Source organism: Cajanus cajan, chromosome 6 (genome assembly GCF_000230855.2).
Source record: "Cajanus cajan strain Asha chromosome 6, NIPB_CcT2T_4, whole genome shotgun sequence".
Taxonomy (NCBI): domain Eukaryota; kingdom Viridiplantae; phylum Streptophyta; class Magnoliopsida; order Fabales; family Fabaceae; genus Cajanus; species Cajanus cajan.
In genome coordinates, this window is record NC_138522.1 from 13,338,363 (window position 1) to 13,357,514 (window position 19,152).

A 19,152-nucleotide genomic window follows, 5' to 3' on the forward strand; every position below is an offset into this window, starting at 1 on the left:
AGAACAATATTACACTATATATTAAGTCAATGCAAGGAATCTATCAATAGTTGTTTTGAATTTCTAAGATAGAGAAAAATTAGAAGTTGAATTATTGAAATTTAATAATAAATTTGTTAGATGCTTAAAAAAGAAGAGACTCATTTGAATATTAATGTCTTTGATATAGTAGGCTTGCAAGAAGCATGACCTATACACAATAGAAAAAAAGAAAACTGAATAATAAAAAATACACAGGTACAACAAAACAGATTATAATGCAAACATGTGATATAAATTTTAGTTGTCCATGCTATCTATGCTTTGCATTATTTAGTGGTCATGATTTGTCTGAATCACTTGACACTTATACATCACTAGTACAAAAGAGATAATTTACATCAGTTATTTTAAGCTTTTTACGTCAGAAAAAAGTTCGACGTTAATGCGGGAGGACGTAAATTTATGTCGATTTTGAAAACTGACGTAAATTTACGTTGGACATTACCAAGGTCCGACGTAAAAAAATAGTGAAAAAAAACATAACGAGTGCAAGCAGAACGACCCATTTTGTTTTGAGAACGGATCGTTCTACATGGAGAACGAGCCGTTCTGCTTGGAGTACGGGCCATTCTACTTAGAGAACGGGCCGTTCTGCTTGGAGTACGGGTCGTTCTGCTTGGAAAACGGGTCGTTCTACTTGGAGAATGGACCGTTTTGCTTGATAGAACAACCCAGAAGAAAAGACCAACAACCCAAACAAATAGAACAACCAAAAAACTGAATAGAACAGATAGCCACAATAGCAATGCAAAGCAAAAAGGTGTTAGCGAAACCCTGATTCATACCTGATGAGTTGCAACAGTGTGCGAATGAGTAACGAAGAGTTCACCCCACTCTATAGAAGGCAAAAAAAAAAATGATTCAGCAACAAAGGAGAGGGAGAGGGTTTATAGGGAAGAATCTAGAAAAGTGATGATGAGATCCGAGTGAGTGAATGCGAGCGGGTGTACCTCCCACTCTCTTATTCGCTTTCGCATCTTTTTTTTACGTCGGATTTGGTAGGGTCCGACGTAAAATGTAAAATTTACTTCGGACACAATGTACATCCGACGTAGATTTTACATTTTACATCAGACCCTACCAGGTCCGACGTAAAAAAGTTCACAAAAATTACAAAAATGTCACCGCGTCTTTTTTACGTCAGATATTAGTATGTCCGACGTTAAAGAGGTGACGTAATATACTAATTTTTCACTGGTGCATGTAAGGTAGAGGAACGAATTTTCCATATATTATTATCTAACCTCTTCGTATTTTTAATAAAGGAAACTTGTAAGTTTCTAAATGCCTCACTAAATGTTTCTAGTATATAGTATTAGTTTACTCGTGAACTGAACATGGTGTCAAAATGCCTTACTAAATGTTTCTAGTATATGGTATTAGTTTGAGACCATTTTGCATTATTTGAATATTGGTATATTTTTTCATTCTATTTATGTATTTATTTCTATTAATTTGATTAAATTTGTATTTTGAAATAGGTTATTGAATTAAAATCACAAATGATTGAACAAAATATAACAAAAGAGAAGAACACAATAAAAGATTTGAAATAATGATGAGTTTTTTTTTGCACAAAATTATTAAGGTCAAGGACTTCTTAACTTGGCTCAAGCTTCATTGGTAATTTTTTAAATTTAAATTAATTTTATAAATATTTCAAAATATAAATTTTTGTTCCTAATTGCTTTACATTCAATTTTAGGTGATTAACTAAGAAAGTACACTACCAATTAATATGTCTTTAATCATTCTCCAACCGATTTTCAACACAAAAAATAGATCTACATTTGATAGCGAGAAATGTTGACTCTTTTATTTTAAGAAAATTAATATTTAGTTGGATATGTTTAATTTGTTACATTTTAAAAGTTGTTATTTTGGATATTACTAAACAATGAATTTTACTTTTGAGTTGATTAAGGGTTCTTTTGGATTTTTATTGGATGACTTATTCACTTGACTCATAAAATTTGTCGATTTAATATCATATTATATTTCATTTTTGAAATATTTATCCAATGTGCAGATTTATAAATGCAAACATAAAATGTTTGAAATATTATGCATGGATAAAATAAATTATAAAAATAAAAAAAAAATTATTTTTTAAAATAAACTTTGGTTAACAAGGGTTAAAATCAAATGTAAGGCTCAAAACTAATGTGTTCATAAGTCAACTCTTATGCCAACGAGGGTTAAAAGCCACCGATAAATTACAAGGATTTAATTAAATCCTAGGTATTGAACACAAAAAACAATGAAATTAAAAATTGAATATAAAATTAATGGGGGTTCAAAAACCCTGGTAAAATCCAAGGGTTTATTGAATATGACCTTAACAGAGGTTTAAAACCATTGATTGGTAAAATACAGGGGTTACACCACCGACCTTAGGCATTAACTATGGCATTAGCAAGGGTTTGTAAACTACGAGTATGTTATGCATTAAAAGGGGTTTGTAAACCATGAGTACTTCATGCTTTAATAGGGTTTTACAAACTGTAGGTATGCCATGCACTTCTGAGGTTGTCAAAAATCATCGGTAAATCGTTTGTAATGGAAGTTCTCAATGGAAGGAGGAATAATAGGAAATGCATTTTCCTAGGGTTTTAACTGCTATAATGTCAAAAATAACCTATGCTAACTCCATATTTTCTTGTAGTATATCTTTTGCCAAGAGTTTGGTGCTATCACACGGTGTAATAACTACTAGCCTTGGCAGCAGAGATGAATCAAATAGAAAGGTTTTTTTTATTAGTAAAAATTATAACCACATCATAAAGTTCTAATCTAAGATTTTATGTATATATTATTTTAATTCCAATAATATACTTATTTGTTTAATAACAAATTTTAATTAATAATTTTTTAATTTATTATTTTTTAAGTGTGAAATATTTATAATTAAAAATAATGACTCATTTTTATTAAAATTATGAGCATAAATAAATTAAATATTTTTCTCTCAACATAACTTACATGATAACCAAAATTAGGATTTAAATTCGATGTATATATAATTGGATTATGAAATATAAATTGTCATCGTAAGAACATATAATTTCTCACCTAAATCAAATATATGTATATATAGAAGAAGGTTCAAACAATACCGGTGTAATTTTTACTAAGTACTAGATGTTACCCTTGAAGAACCTTGGCTCTGATACCACTTGATGGAGTAGTTCCTTCCATGGATGATGATAGTGGTTGAAAGGAGACTCCTTGCCCTTGATCTAGGTTCACCAAGGGGTAGATAAAAGGAAGTATATGGGACAATAATGGAAGATGGGCGTGAGAAAGAGATGATAGGCGGAAGTGTTTAAGGTATGGTGTTTGGTGCTCACAAGGTTGGCTCACTCCAAGTGAAGGTGGAGGCCACTCTAGGTTTCCTACTCTCCAAGGGTGGAGATAGGAGGGGGTTAGATGAATCCAACCTAGTGACTAAGGAAGAGATGTTGAGGCATAAAATGCTCACTCAAAATCTATATATTCCAAAGTATTTACAAGTGGTGGGGTGTTGGGTATTTATAGGAGGGGAGGCATCTAGGGTTGCATTTGGAGTAGGCAAATGCATTCCAAATGAAATGCAAATGAACCCTAGATGCAACTTGGTGGCCAATGATGGAATCTATGGGTTTAGATTGGCTATATCTAGGTGCATGTTAAGACCATGCAACCTTTGCCCTCCACTTGGGCCTAAGCCTTTCTAACACCAAAAATAGGTCCAAGGTCACCAAAAAATGCGTCACCTCCTAATGTTAAACCCTAGCCCAAAATTAAAACCCTAATCATCTAGAACACCCCATAATACAAGGGTAAAATGGGAAATACAAAAGAAAATAAATTCTAAGTCCTAAACACCCCAAAATACAAGGGTAAAATTGGAAATACAAGAAAATAAATTCTATGACTAAAATACCCCAAAATACAAGGGTAAAATAGGAAATTAAAGACAAGGGAAAAATAGGAATAAAGAAATAAATGCTATAAAACTTAGGAGCTAAGGTCCAAAAAATGGCCTTACTATCCCATTCCTCTTGCCTCCTTTAGTATATCACCTCTTGGTCTTCTCGGCCTTAGTGTTATTCCATCATGTTACACCGCTCAATAACTTTAAATTAAATGTGAATTTTGTAAATCTAATCGTTAGATTGAAAATTCATATCACTTTATATGTATATCAAATTTTGTTAAAATTGAACAACTTGAGAGTAATTAAAATATTCATATTTTAGTATATTTTGAAATAAATATATTATGTCAATTTTGTTTTATAAGAATGAAATATCAAATCATCTTGGATTAATATAAAATTTTGTATATATGATCTAAGAGTAAAAATTTTTCAATCTAACGGTTGGATTTATAAAATTCACATTTAATTTAAAGTTATTGAATAGTATAACACTTAATAAAAGTTACATCGGTGTCATTTGCCTATATATATATATATTTATTTATATGTATTTACTCATCTTTCCAACCGACAATGGGAATTTGTTTCTCAACTCACAACCACTCTAATTATCTGCACACCGACAATGGGAATTTGTTACTCACTCACAACCTCTCTAATTATCTGCACCCGTATAAGTATTTGACAGGGCACACATTTATTGGCTGGGTCATAGATGTAGTGAATATCTAACAGAGGTGATGGTGATGGCATGCATTCATTCATTAGACAGATATTCACTACTCAGTGGACAGTGGTGATGATGATACCTGATATAGCGTTTTCAGTTTGCATCTTTAACGAAAAAGCAACAACTATGTAGTACATATGGGAAAATTCATCTCTCGTTTTTCCCTTGTCTAACATTTATATATGGCATGCATTATTTTGGACATGCTTGTTTTTATCTTTTTCTTTTCCTTTTTCTAACAAACTGCGACTAGTTTACATTATTGGTAAAACAAAATTTTCAAATTAACAAACAACTAGTTATCCTAAAGTTTTACATGTAGTGTATTCAATTAGCACACATTTGTCTATCATGAGCTTTTCTTTTTCTTACCACTTCTTAACTGAAAATGTTTCAATTACATGTCAAAAGATTAAATTAATTTTATAAGATGTGTTTAACTTTGATTCATTATTAGCTTAAAGATTTTTTCAAATTTTATTTAACTATTTTACCAATGAGTTGAATTAGAAGTTGTAAATTAAAAATAGGACATTAAATTGAAGGCTCTCACCGATTAGAGCCCTATAAAATTAATAATTTTTTTTCATTGAAATCATGATGGAGTATTTTGGGAAATCATAATGAGAATACATTAATAACATGTTTTTAATAAAAACTTTTCACTTTAATTACTTAACCCGCAGCTAGAGTAGCATTTGTCTAAATTTAATGATCATGAAGTTTTTTAAAATTTAAAGTTACTTTTAAATTTAAATTTCTTGTATAATGTGTTTTTGAATTTTGATATTTGAAATAAAAAAGAAAAGGAAGAAAATAGAAGTTAGCTTGCAAAATAAACATTTTAAAATCTTATTTCAAACCATTGCATTAAAACAATATTTTTTATGTTCTTTCTTAAAAAAAAAATATTCTGTTTGGTGTAATTTATTCTATTAAAAAAATAAAGAAATTCAAAATAAGTTACAATTGTTACCTAAAAGGTTTACTTATTTGTAAAGATGATGTACTTGCTAATAGAAGAGGAGTCATGACCTATTATTTGTACATTACCTAAAATTTCATTTTTCTTCTACCTTAGTTTAAAGCGTACTTGATAAAGCTAAAGCTTCTAAATTATGAAAGGACTACTTTATCATTACTAATTTTCTCTAACTCTAACTTACTCTCACCCACCAACACCACTACTTTTGATTTCTAAATTATGAAATGGTTATTTTGTATACCTATTACTTTTGCCCTAAACATACTTGAACCGCTTCCCCACTTCTCTCACCCACCAACACCATTTAGCCCAAAACAATTACACAAAACCCAACACTTTAATGGGGAAATTTTCACCTTTAATTAACCAGAGTCAATCTCCACTGAAAGGCAAGTTAAAAATAAAATCCATTCAAATGAAACATTTCCTTCTTTTCTTCGCAAATCACTAAAATATTTATTTGATTTCATTATAAAATATCTAAGTAATATAATATCATTTGTATTCTATTTCATTTGAAGTCATTTTAACCTATTTTGTTTCATTATATTCTAATCCATTGTGATCACCAATTCAAACAATATGTTTAGATCCAAAAATGACTTTTATTTCTAGTATCAAAACATGCATGATTTCTTTGGGACATATCAATATCTTTTTTTTTTTTTTTTTACAAGTATTACTTCTTTTTTATTTTTTTTTAAGAAATAGTAACATGTTAATCTATAACATATATAAAGATGATACTTTGATTTAGTATACACAATTCAACAACTTTCAAACTATTCTCTTTCGTTATCTCTCTTCCACTATTTTTTATTTTTTTATTTTTTACTTTCAATAAACCTCGTACTAATCATATATATTATAAAGGGGATATAGGGGTATATAATTAGTTTTGATCTTCACTTTTTAATAGATCATTATATTCTTCAGATGTAAAAAAAAATTATATTCTCTTTGAATAATTATATATAACCTTTTAATATTTTATTTATTTATAACTATTATAGATATGAAATATTTCTACTTTTTAATTATTATAAAAGGTTAAAATAAAGAGCTACTAGTTAACATCCTTAACTTTTTTTCCCGACTTGTCATTCGTTTCCACTTATCCAATTAACTGAAATTGAAGACATGGTTTCTTTCTGGGTACGTATAGATTCAAGGGAGTTCAATCTTAAAACCTAATTGTGGTTCTCCACTTAGACAGAAAGATAAGTTCAATAAACCTTAAGCAACAGACAACATAACGTCAAATTCATAATCATTTTGTTTCCCCAAAAGGGAAAAAAAAAAAAAAAAAAGATGAACTTCTAATAAGCCACCTTTTTCAAAAGACAAAGTTCAATTATTCTTTATGTTTTGGGTTTACCGAATTAAAATTTAGGGTTTTTTTAATCACACATTAATTCATGCTTCGTATATTTCTTAATTGTTATATAGCATTTGTCCAAAGAATACCTAGACAAGGCTTGTGGGCAAAAGTGAAATTTCATATTGAATGCATATTGTTGGTAGGTTTCTGGGTTCATGTGGTTTGAATTCATTCATTTAGGTTATGAAGCTTAAAAACTATATAAAGTAGGTTCAGCTTTTAACAAGAAAAACTGCAGTTGCAGTGTCCTGAGATGAACCTCTCAATTATTTTGGCGAAAATCCCAATTTATTCTAGATATTGCTTGGTTTTGAAGGAAAATCTGCAGGCTCTTGACCTTTCACACACTGCGACACACAGCACAGCCTTTTCAAGGCTTATTGTTCTTAAAAGCACTCAATTATGTACCAACTAACACTGTTACAACTTCAGTTGAGTTATTAAGAAATCTGTAAGAAACAAAATTGATTAATTATTTATTTTTCCTTCTTCTTTTTACATCTTTCTATGTAAAGACTTAACTAGGGTTTACCCTCGACTCTTTTAAAAACTAACCTCTACCCATTTTTACTATTGTATCATTGTTGGTCATGCCCCCGTACATTTGAAGGGGAAATCTTAGGATCAATCCTTCAGAAGGAACAATAATTGTCTATTAGGGTTTTTCTTGTTTGGCAGGCTAAAAAAAAAGTACTCTTCATATTTAAATACCTACGCAAGACAACAATATTAGGAAAGGATGGAGACTATATAATAGTGTGCCAAATTATTCAAGTCCGGGGCACTTAAATTCTTGGTGATTTATAACACACGTTGATCAATTAGGACACATGTATCTGCATCTTATTGGAGAGGCACATGCACCTTAATGAAGTAATAAACACACACAATTAGGTTAATAAACCTAATTTAGATAATTTTGTTACAGAATAATGAAAGTCAGATCTTTCCAAGTTGTGCCGTGCAAATCTCACTGCCATCTGCATGTGGTCCCTCTTTCTATGAGTTGAGTGGATGCTTTTTAAGAACCTAAATTGGTCCCTCATCTATAGCGCAGCTACCTATGATCTATTATCTAATCCAACTGATCACACTCAAATATCATACACCACATCTTTTGAAACTCATTATGACTCCTCTAGTTTAATTTCTGTTTCTGTTTCTTTTATGTAACTGCCTGCAAATTTTGATCTTTATTTTCTTAATTAACATTTAAGAATATTTGATATGGGAATAGTTCTAGGACAATATAACAAACCAAAAGGATTTCATTCTTATAAATATTCTTGTGTTTCACTCTTTCAAAGATATTGCTTTTATACTATCAGAAATGCATTAGTTCTTTAGATGATGTTATGTGGAATTCTCTAGTTTCCTTTACAACAGTGCGAATTTCTTGATTATGATATATGTGGTTGCACAAAAATTATAAACCCTTGCTTTTTTATTTATTGTCCAATTTCTTAAATGAAAAATGAATTGTAGCTCAGATCTCTTTCTTTTTCCTTTTTATCTTTCTCCCTTTGGACCGGCAGTTCTTAATCCAATATTGAAGCTTGTGTCTGGTACGTCTTCCCACACATTGAATAATTATATTGACAACAGTTAATCATTAATTCAGTGATTGTTCAGTATGTGGTATAAACAAGGGTATTGATATATTAACATTTGCTATAGTCCAAACACTTGATTGATTCTTTTATTTTCTCTCTATTTATCTTCTTATTTAATCATATTAATTATTTATCACATTTATATTTTTCTCTCTTTTTCTAGTCTAGTATATATATGATAACAAGGTGTACATCTATTAATTTTGTATGAACAAACCGAGGAAGTTACCACTGCCAGTTTGATTGACGTGTCACTTTAAAAGGATGCCACGTGATCATGTATGACCACTTACTTTTTACATTTAAATGCAAGAAAGATGAATGCTGTAAAATTAAAACTTCAATCTCGTTCATAAAATTCTTAATTGTAGAGTGAATTATTATTCGCTTGAAGGAATACGTTGAAATCTAAGGTTGGGGTCATCTGTTCAAATAATTAACATTTAGGTGCTCATTTTGGAAAGACTTTAATTCTAGGGTATTTCTATTTTCTTTCCCTTTCATTTCTTCTCTTTCTAGGTTATGGTGAAAGACATTGAGCAGAATAACCAGATAGCACCCAGAATTTTCTCTCTCGCGTAAGTTGGTTCATGTGATTTTAATACTTACCTGTCTTATCATTCTTCTCATGTTTTCAGCAAATCCATTCATATATGTACAATTTTCAACTTCTAAGGCTGTGATTTTTGCTTCAAATTTGGTTTCACAAGCTATCAATTGAGTAAATAGAGTTCTCTTCTCTTCAATTTTCGAGAAACATGTGGCTTCGGCACCGAAAGTTCTATTATGGAGCTGAAAAACTGATTTCACCGGGCTTTCATATTTTTGGAAACTACTACTCTCATAACCTTTTTATTTCTAATTTTATGATCTGTTTCTTTTATTTACTAACTAACCAAAATGGGAACATTTCTTAGACAATAATGCAACAATTTCTGTATAATTTTTTGATAAATTTTCCAACAGAAACTGTGTAATAATATATCACACAAAGGTTTCTGTTTCTAACACCCATGGCTAAAATTTTCATTGTTTCTCAGGGGGTCATTTACATATACCAAGGAGGAGAAAGACAATTCAAAGAAACAATCACAATGATGAGATAAGTAAATGATGATTATAATGTCAAGTTCAAGAGAAGATTCTCAAGCCAAGCAAGAGGGTGACACCAATAGTATCAAGTTCTCCAAAGCATCATCTACCACTTCAAGACAATGGTCAGCGTTCAGAAATCCAAGAATTGTGAGAGTGTCACGTTCTTTTGGAGGAAAAGATAGGCATAGCAAGGTTTGCACCATAAGAGGGTTGAGGGACAGAAGGATTAGGCTCTCAGTCCCCACAGCAATTCAGCTATATGATCTTCAAGACAAGCTTGGGCTAAGCCAACCTAGCAAAGTGATAGATTGGTTGCTTGAAGCCACCAAATTCGACATTGACAAACTCCCTCCACTTCAATTCCCTCAGGGTTTTGCTCAATTTCATCATCCACAAACCCTACTTCCCTTTCATGGATCAAGTGCTGCATCTCAACTTTCACTTGGACCCTTATGTGATGCTAGCTCCACATTAGTAAGGGATGGGGGAATTCAAAACCTCATGGCAAAATCAAGGTATTGGGAAAATATGGATTCAATATCAAGGTTGAAAGGCAAGGAAGCTGAAAAGGGCAAGTGGATCAAAACAAATGAGCAAGAGAATCAAGATGGTTACAATGACTTGCAAGTTTCTACTCAGAGGCTTTTTCCAATGGGTAGTAGTGCTACCACTACTCACTCTCTTTTACCTGGTTTGTTAAACAACACTATGTCATATAACTCCTACAATTCTGAGCCTTCTAGTTTGTCTTTATCCCAATTTGGAAGCCATGGATTTTTCCCTTCTCAGCAGGTAGATCCAAATAATCCAAGCAATGGTAATGGTGTGCAATTCCCATCTTCTTTGCCATTGCCACCATCTGGTTCTCAATTTTTGTTTGGTTCATCTTCTGCTACACCGTCAATTTTCACTACCTATGCTTCGTTTACAACACCTTCAGTAGACAATGATCCTAGACAGTTCAACCACATTCAGTTCTTGAACTCAGGTTCTCAACTCTTGCCTCATCATCCTCTCATTCCATCTCTTCACTCGTTCAATTCACCTGTCAGACCCTTCCCAGCAACACCCTATAGTTCAAAGCTTTTGGCTTCAGATAGCAACAACGACAACAGTCGTAGCCAACAAGACAAGGGTAGCACTTCTTGAATCTCCTCACCACTGTCCTTCATCAGATGTTAGGTTGATAGCTCTATATTGCAGACCTTAATATTATGCAAAGGAAGTGAGCAAGTATTCTTCATGTAATCACTCAAGAAGTTAAAGCACATTATATTTTATAGGCTTTCAACCAAGGTAAGTACATTCAAGTATGGCAATTGCTAGCTATACCTATGGGATGAATATATTTTGTACTTGAATCTTTGAGATTTCCTCTATACCTTGTTGAAAAATCATTCTGGGTACAAGTAAGAATAAGTACCAACCTAAATAGAGTTCTTTTTCTTGTATGCATATATATGATTTCCATCATTTGATTTAATTTATGTAAAAAAACGAAGAAAAAAAAATCATGTTCATTTTAATTAGTTTGCACAGCACAGTTCCGTGATCTAATGCGCTATAGCTTGAAAGGGTTTAGATACAATTTCATTGTGATCACTTCAAACATCTGACATTAATTAATGCATACGATGTAGTTTGAGAAGATTACCATAAAATAAAGACCAAGAACAAATTTAAGATGTTCTTGTGTATGGAGTAAATTTTGCTAATACAAAAATTAACATTTAATTTCTTTGTTTATAGTTTTTCTTTGGTGTTAATTGGAGGGACGGAGAAGAAAATGAGATATGAAGACAGGTGATCTCCCTTGTGTATAACATGAATACATATTATTGCTTTCTACTTAATTAGTATTCTCCAGTAAACTCGTTAGTTTTCCTTCCTCGAGTTGAGAGCTTAATATAGCTGACAAAAATAATTCTTTTACATATTAGTCATAATTTATATCAATGGATGTTTTATACTAATATAATTATATAAAAAAATATAATTATTGTTACAAAAGGTAGTGTGTTTGATCAAACTTCTTCTCCTGTATATTTTGATAACTATTTACTTATAAGTTTTGTTATTTGCATTATACATTGTTATGTCAAAAAATTAAACGTACAAATGACACGATTTTAGGAGCTCTCTACACAAGTAACTAAACATTTGTAGTGGACATTTATTGATTAAGATTTAAAAGATTAAAGTACTCTCACTCATTTTGTCACATTCACCTAAAGGAAATGTATTTTGTCTTAAGAAAGAGATTGATAAAGTATGCTATATAGAGTTATGCAACTTATCTTAAAAAGTACTTTAATTTGTTTTGTTTAATTTGATCACTCTTTGTTTTATTATTTTATTAACGGTGCTGCTTCAATTTATAAAACATAGAATCAGACATAAGATTTTTTTTCACCGACAAGAGCTGCAATTACCTACACATGTTATTTTAGTGCTAATAACATCAACTTACATAATTTTTTTTATTTATTTTGAAGACATATAATACCTTGGAAATTAACTTTATTGATGGTGATGATAATGGTATATATTATTTTGTACCATTGTCTAGCAACAGTTTATAGACGGTTAGCTCGCGGCATGTTTTGTCATAAATCTGTTCTTGTTCCAGGATGCATGATTCTTTTGTTCGTTACCTAAATGTCACTACATGAAAAATTGAACTGTGAAAAGATAAATAAACTGTGTCCTGTTAGTGATACAGTGTTGAACATAAAAAGTTTTATAACTAACACTCACTGGCGTGATATATAATTAACACGCAATCTGGGAAATTCATCATGCGTTCTAAATAATAAATGTGTACCGTGTCCTTGTGCATTAACATATATATAGTAACATTCAGAAGCTAGTCATGCAACCTAAATCTGAATCAAAATTAGTACAAATATTCAATACTGTTCAACAATGTGGTGAAAAGGAGTGTCCTAATTATTTGTAAGCTCAATTCAGAAGCAACTTTTGATGCCCTTTGGTTAGTGACTTATTCCCAATGCACGCAGCCAGCAATGCATGCCGACCTACAGCATGTGAAGGTCTGCCACAAACCTATATAGTAGAAAATAGCAATTAAAGATAATGTTGAACAAAGAAAAAGTTTGTAGATGCAACCAACCATGACACCCTATATATAGTAAAATGGAAAATTAAGGAAAAAGAAAGAATATATGTACTACCAAACCATAAAAAGGAAATTTTATTCACGATCATACATTGTGTTTGTACTATACTTTGTACAATGAAAAGAGAACTGTAAAACAAAATTATTAATGTGATGGAAAAATGTTATAAAAAATAGTATCAACATATAAATAATATCTGTTTGAATTATAATTAAAAAATTCAGTGAAGTTGATGTTAAAAAAAAAAAAAAGTAACAGTCTTCTGTTTTTTATTCAACTCAAATTTTCTTACAAATTCACACTCAATCAAATAGAAAAATAAATTGTTAAACATGTAAATGCTGCATTTAAAGTGAACTAACTCTAATTACAAGATATAAACGTAATCTAGAATATAGTTATGAAAATCATATAAAATTATATATATAAAGTTGAAAATTGGATAGAGTGAAAAAAAAAAAAAAAAAAAGGAAAAAGCTGTGAAATTGCATGCTACGGTCCAAAGGTCTGCAATCTGTATATATACATAGATGTGTGTGAAATATTGCAGAGAGTGTAGCAGGAAATTAGGCAATACGTCTTGTGTCTATCCTCATCTTTGTACCCTATTTGACAGCATCTTGATGAAGGCATGGAAGCATCCATCCACACAAAGTATGGAAAAGAGAGAAAAATGTTTCCGAATCTACAGTTCTTACTGACAATGAAAAGGAGGCAACATAAAATCACAGGCAGAGACTGAATTTGAAAGCAGTCTCTGTAGTAGACAATAATATATCACAGGATCCAAGATCAAAAATTAAATTAAGGAGACTCAGTGGTTGCAGCAGTTAGGTCCTTTAGGATAGAGCCATCAAAGAGAAATGACCAAAAGTTTTATATTTGTCTGTGTGGTCCTAATTAATTATTCATCGGCTTTAAAACATAGAAACAAAGGAAACAATTCAGAGTTGACAGGACATTATTTTGGAAAAAGAAAATTTATATTTGCTCACATTATATAGCTTGCAGGGTGTTACATTAGCCATTGTCTTAATTTTTATAGATGCTTGTTCAAATTGCAGTTTCTGACCAACCTCACATAATTAATGAATGAAAGAAAGAAAACAGAATTATACACTACAATTTATTACATAGCACTGCTGAAACTTTTGACCAGTATTATTCACAACCATTATTTGTTCGTTGACGTAGTTAAATGAGAGGAAAAGTGCTATGATAATGAATGGTTGGTTATAACTCTACAAGTCTAGTATTTTGTCCAGAGTTTTCTATTGTCAATTTTTATTATTAGAAGATGGATTTATTGGTTACCTTTAATTATGATTATAGCCTATGTGAAACAAATTCTCTCGGGTAACGATTAAAAAATTAACAAATAATATTTTAATATATATGTTATTTATTACAAATATATATTAATAATAATTATTAATTTCTGAACAATGTCCAAGATCACGTATGTAATGTTTTAAAATTGTTATCAGACCCTTAAAAGATATATTCTAGTGTTGTCTTTATAAATGAAGTTGTTTGATTTAATTCAGTTTGGAATAATATAATAAATTTAAATCACATCAAATAATAATTTTTAATTATATATATATATATTCAATTTTTTAAAATTCATAAAAAGAGAATTTAAGTTGATTAGTTTCACAATCATACATATCATTCAGTTGTATCCACCGTATAATTAATAATAAAATAAATTTAAAAACAAAGTTCAGATTGTTTTTAGATCAAATTAACATCATATTATAGATGTACATATGTAAAATAAAAAAAGTTCAAGTTAATTAGTTTTCTTTTAATCGGTAACAAAAATGTTAATTAGTTTAGTTGTTCCTTCCATTTAATTAGAGTTTATTTAATTAGTTCAAATCAATCAAATTCTTACAAATACCTATAACAATGAGTATTTAATAAAAAAAATATATTTATATAATTATTTTAATTGAAAAATATTTTTTATCACTAAAAATTACAACAATAATAACAAGATTTGTAGTAAAACTTTGTTTATACTATCCAATCATTTCTCTTATCACTGAGTCAACTTTAGTAAATAAAATATATTTTGAAATTGACAAATATGCACTTATACGATTTGGGTATTATTTCTTTTAATATATATAATAATGTTTTAAAAAAATTTAAAATGAAATTTTATCAGTCAAGAAAATATTTGAAAATGGAAATTAAGATTAGAAGTTTTGGAGGAAGAGATTACATACTTAATTGATTATTTTCAATTCTTTTATATAAACTCTAAGACATTATTCTTATTTATACTAGTAGTTTCTTTTAAATTAATGGTTAAGATTTTATTAATACAAATTTAATCTAATGACTACAAATAACTCTTTAGAATGTTTTTTTATAGATATAACCATACTTGAATATTCTAGATAATTCTATATATTATTTTGGAGATATTTTCTAAAGAGATATTATTCTATAACATGGTTCTAGAATTTGAGTTTGACATGTTTCTAGAAAAATTGTGTTTTTATTTAAGAAAATTGTACCTGAAGGGCACATTAGTAATCTTCTCGTATTTTGAGGGCCGAACGAGAGCTCTAATCGAATATTCCGGTAAGGGGGAGGTACTTGCAAAAGGCACTCTGACGCTCAAGTCAGGACAAAACACAAATATCGATAGTAATTAATGAACAATGACGTTAACTCGTGACATGAGTTATTTATACTGACATTGATGGGCCCGGACTCCTATGAGCCCTGCAATAGGATTACCATATTAGGTAATATGCCTCTAATCGACTTATTGGTGTGATTAGCTCTTAACTCTTGATTAGGGGTGATCCTTAATCCTTGATTAGGAGAGATAGCTGAGCTTATGGATCATCTGGTGGCCGATCAGTAGTCGGCTACCTGGTTCGGCCATTCAGGTGCCGATTGGATATCGGTCACCTGGTGGCCGAATGGTTTCACTAGTACAAAAATCAAATCTAAAATGAAATTTTATGTTTTTTTATTCATTAAAATTATAATGAAAATCACAAAGTCTAACGTAAGGAATTGTATATATTATATTAGCATCATCGTTAAGCAAATTCTAATAGATGAAATCCAGTTTATATTTGAGATAGGACTTACCTTTCTTAGGCTAATTTCTATTACCGCAACAAGGTTTAAGTCTAATTCTATATTTTGAGTTTGATACATATGATTGGTATTATTAATAGGTCTAATGATAAGTGTCCTTTTATGTGTGTATCCGATGGTGAAAGCAACATATTAATCTTTTAATCTTTTCATGCAAATATCAGGAGTGTTTAATACTTGGTCATGGTCATGGATGAAATCATTTTTATTAAAATGGTGTATTGATCTTTGATTTTGATGAAATCTTGTAAGTAATGAAAAATATTAAAGTCCCATTTTTATCCTGAATTAAGCTTAGTTGAGTACATTTAGGTCAAGTTCATCTCGATTGACCTAGTCCCATTTTTATCCTGAATTTGTTGACGAGCCTCTACTTGTTAAATAGTCTAATATATCAAATATTTAATTTGTTCATTGAAATTTTTAGATCTAATGCATTTAAATTAAATTTATAAATAAATAAAATGTATTATTAGTTAAGATAATTAATTTCTTAGATTGTGTGACAAATTTTAAATTATGATTAGTTAAAATAATTCAAGCAGACTAAGAGTATAAATTTTAAATATAAAATAAATAAATTAAAATATTACTGTATGTCTCTATTCTTATATGCACAAGCTATTATACATTGAACATGTAAAAGTTTAAACAAATAAGTTAATTTTTTTAATTTATGAAAATATTGACGAATCAAATAATCGTTGAACAAATCTAAGCCGACTTTCCTTATGGTGTGTTTGGATGAGGAATTTATATAGGATAATTCATTTATTTGAAGAATTTTAAATTCTTTGAGGTGAAATGTTTTGTTTGGATGAGGAATTTATAAAGAATTTGAAATTCAAGCATTTGTGAAATTCCTTAAAATAGTAGAATTTCAAATTCTCCCAAAAATGGGAGAATTTGAAATTCCTCATATTTGTTTTTCTTATTTCACTTATATATTTTATCTTATCTCTTCATTCTTTTAATTATTTTGGATATTCAAAAATATTTTTAAAATTGTTAAACATTATCTAATATTAATTTTTAAAATTATTAAATATTTAAAAATGGATTAATATTTATTTTTATAAAATTTAATTTAAAAATATCAACATAAAAATATATTTTTAAAATCAATTTTACTATGATGAAATAAAATTATCATATTTAACCTAACAATTTAAAATTTAAGAAATTTAAATTGACTCATCAAAACAAAATATTTTAAGAATGATAGAAATTGAAATCAAAGTAATTCAAATACCAAGAATTTAAAATTCCTTAAATTTGTAAAATTTTTCATCCAAACACACTATTAACGTTTTAAGAAGCATTCTAGCTATCATTTGTGATATTAGCTAGTTCCATAATGAACATATATTTGTGCAAATAAATTAATGAGTAAATTATATTAACATTTTTAGATTTTATTAAATTACATAATATTTCTTACTTTTCCTATTTTAAAAAATATTACATTATAATTTTTTAAAAGAGATATTATTATAAACGTTAAAAAGCAGGAAATATTAGTAAAATTTATTATGAATTAATATATAAATTTTTAACTATAATATTGATATAAAATATTTTATACTAAAAGCAATTTCAAATCTTAAACAATTTAATTAAAAAAATATAGACTGTTCTCATTTCTCAAAATCAATATTAGTAATTAAAAATATCAAATCTACCTATAGTTTTTAACTTTATTGTATTATTTTATAATAATTTAGGTTTATCTTTTAGAAGATCCTAATTTATAATTTAAATAAAATCTTAAGGTTAAAGTAAATATCTAAGATATGGGTCGATTTTGTGTTTTAAGATGTTTGATTAACAAAAGTTATATTTCACATACGCAAATTAGTCTTTGCTTATCAATTAAGGTTGAAGATATAAAAAAAAAACTGGTTAGATTTAGTAGGTCAACCTATTTATTTATATAATATAATAAAAAATTAATATATATATATTATTAAAAAATTTATAAAACAAAAATAAATTATTAATATTCAAAATATTTTTGTCTATACAATTTTCTATTTTCATTATAGGTTTATTAACTTACAACTTGTGCGTGAGTGTACGTCAACATACATGGATGATTATGAATTATTTCTCCAATAGAAAAGGATTCATTTTTTCTTCTATATTTATTTTAAAATTTAAATTTTAATAATATTGAGTAAACTTTATTTTTAAAAATAATTCTTTTTTATATAATATAATAAAGAGTTAATATACATATATTATTAAAAATATAAATAAATAAATAAATTTATAAAACAAAAACAAAAAAATTATCAATATTTAAAATATTTTTTATACAATTATTTTTTTTATTATAAGTTTATAAGTTTACGACCTGTACATGAATGTATATTAATATATATGGTTATACATAAATTGTCTCTTCGACGAAAATGATTTAGTTTTTCTCTTATGTTTCTTTTGAAATTTAGGTTTTAATAATATTGAGTAAACTATATTTTAAAAATAAATTTGTTAATAACTTTATTAAAAATTCTACTTATGGACCTAATTAACATTACTAGTATAAATAAATTTTTAAATAGGCTAATAGGTCAGCTCAAACTTTAAAAGAAATCATGTTAGACCTATAAAAAAAGTATGATAGATAAATTAATGGAGGAGCATGGACTAAGGGTCAAACCACCAAAGCCATGGTCATGGCTATAGGAGGATACATGAGAATTTGGCTAGTTCAGAGTCTATTGGACTTGGTGGAACCAAGTTGCTCTCTACATATGGGTCATTCATTGATATATTATTTTTCATGCTAAAAGAGAGGATATATTAGTATAGATAGTATTTTTCTTAGCCTTGTATTTTTTGCTTTAAGATTAGCATTTTTTGGCCTTAGGCTTATTGGGCCTATTTTTTGGACTTGATGGACTTTCGGTATTTTGGTACCTAATATTGGGTTCATTTTGTTTCTTTTACTATTTCCTAATGTTTAGACTATTTGGACCATTGTACTTTAAGTCATTAGATTAGGTTTTGAGGGGAAAAACATAATTATCCAAAGATAGTTAAATTAGGTCACATATAGGTTTAATTTGATATGCATTTGATGCACAAGTGCTAGTCTAAGGTGGGCTGC

At 28.9% G+C, this 19,152-nt stretch overlaps 1 protein-coding gene across 3 annotated transcripts; it reads left to right on the forward strand.

The window, feature by feature from the left end:
- Nucleotides 1–8,352: 8,352 nt before the first annotated feature.
- Nucleotides 8,353–11,227, forward strand: LOC109814272 (transcription factor TCP5). 3 transcript variants are annotated; one of them, XM_020378652.3, is made up of 3 exons: nucleotides 8,353–8,625; nucleotides 9,193–9,251; nucleotides 9,714–11,227. In XM_020378652.3, exon 3 carries the CDS (start codon nucleotides 9,784–9,786, stop codon nucleotides 10,915–10,917), a length of 1,134 nt encoding a protein of 377 aa, XP_020234241.2. In that variant the 5' UTR covers nucleotides 8,353–8,625; nucleotides 9,193–9,251; nucleotides 9,714–9,783; the 3' UTR covers nucleotides 10,918–11,227. The 3 variants fall into 3 exon arrangements, with proteins under 3 accessions (XP_020234241.2, XP_082932895.1, XP_020234240.2); XM_083076769.1 differs by lacking the exon at nucleotides 8,353–8,625 and adding an exon at nucleotides 8,699–8,952; XM_020378651.3 differs by lacking the exon at nucleotides 8,353–8,625 and adding an exon at nucleotides 9,004–9,086.
- Nucleotides 11,228–19,152: the final 7,925 nt, after the last annotated feature.

Coding starts and splice junctions, on each gene's coding strand:
- LOC109814272 (XM_020378652.3), top strand. CDS start 9,784: ATGATGATTATAATGTCAAGTTCAAGAGAAGATTCTCAAGCCAAGCAA.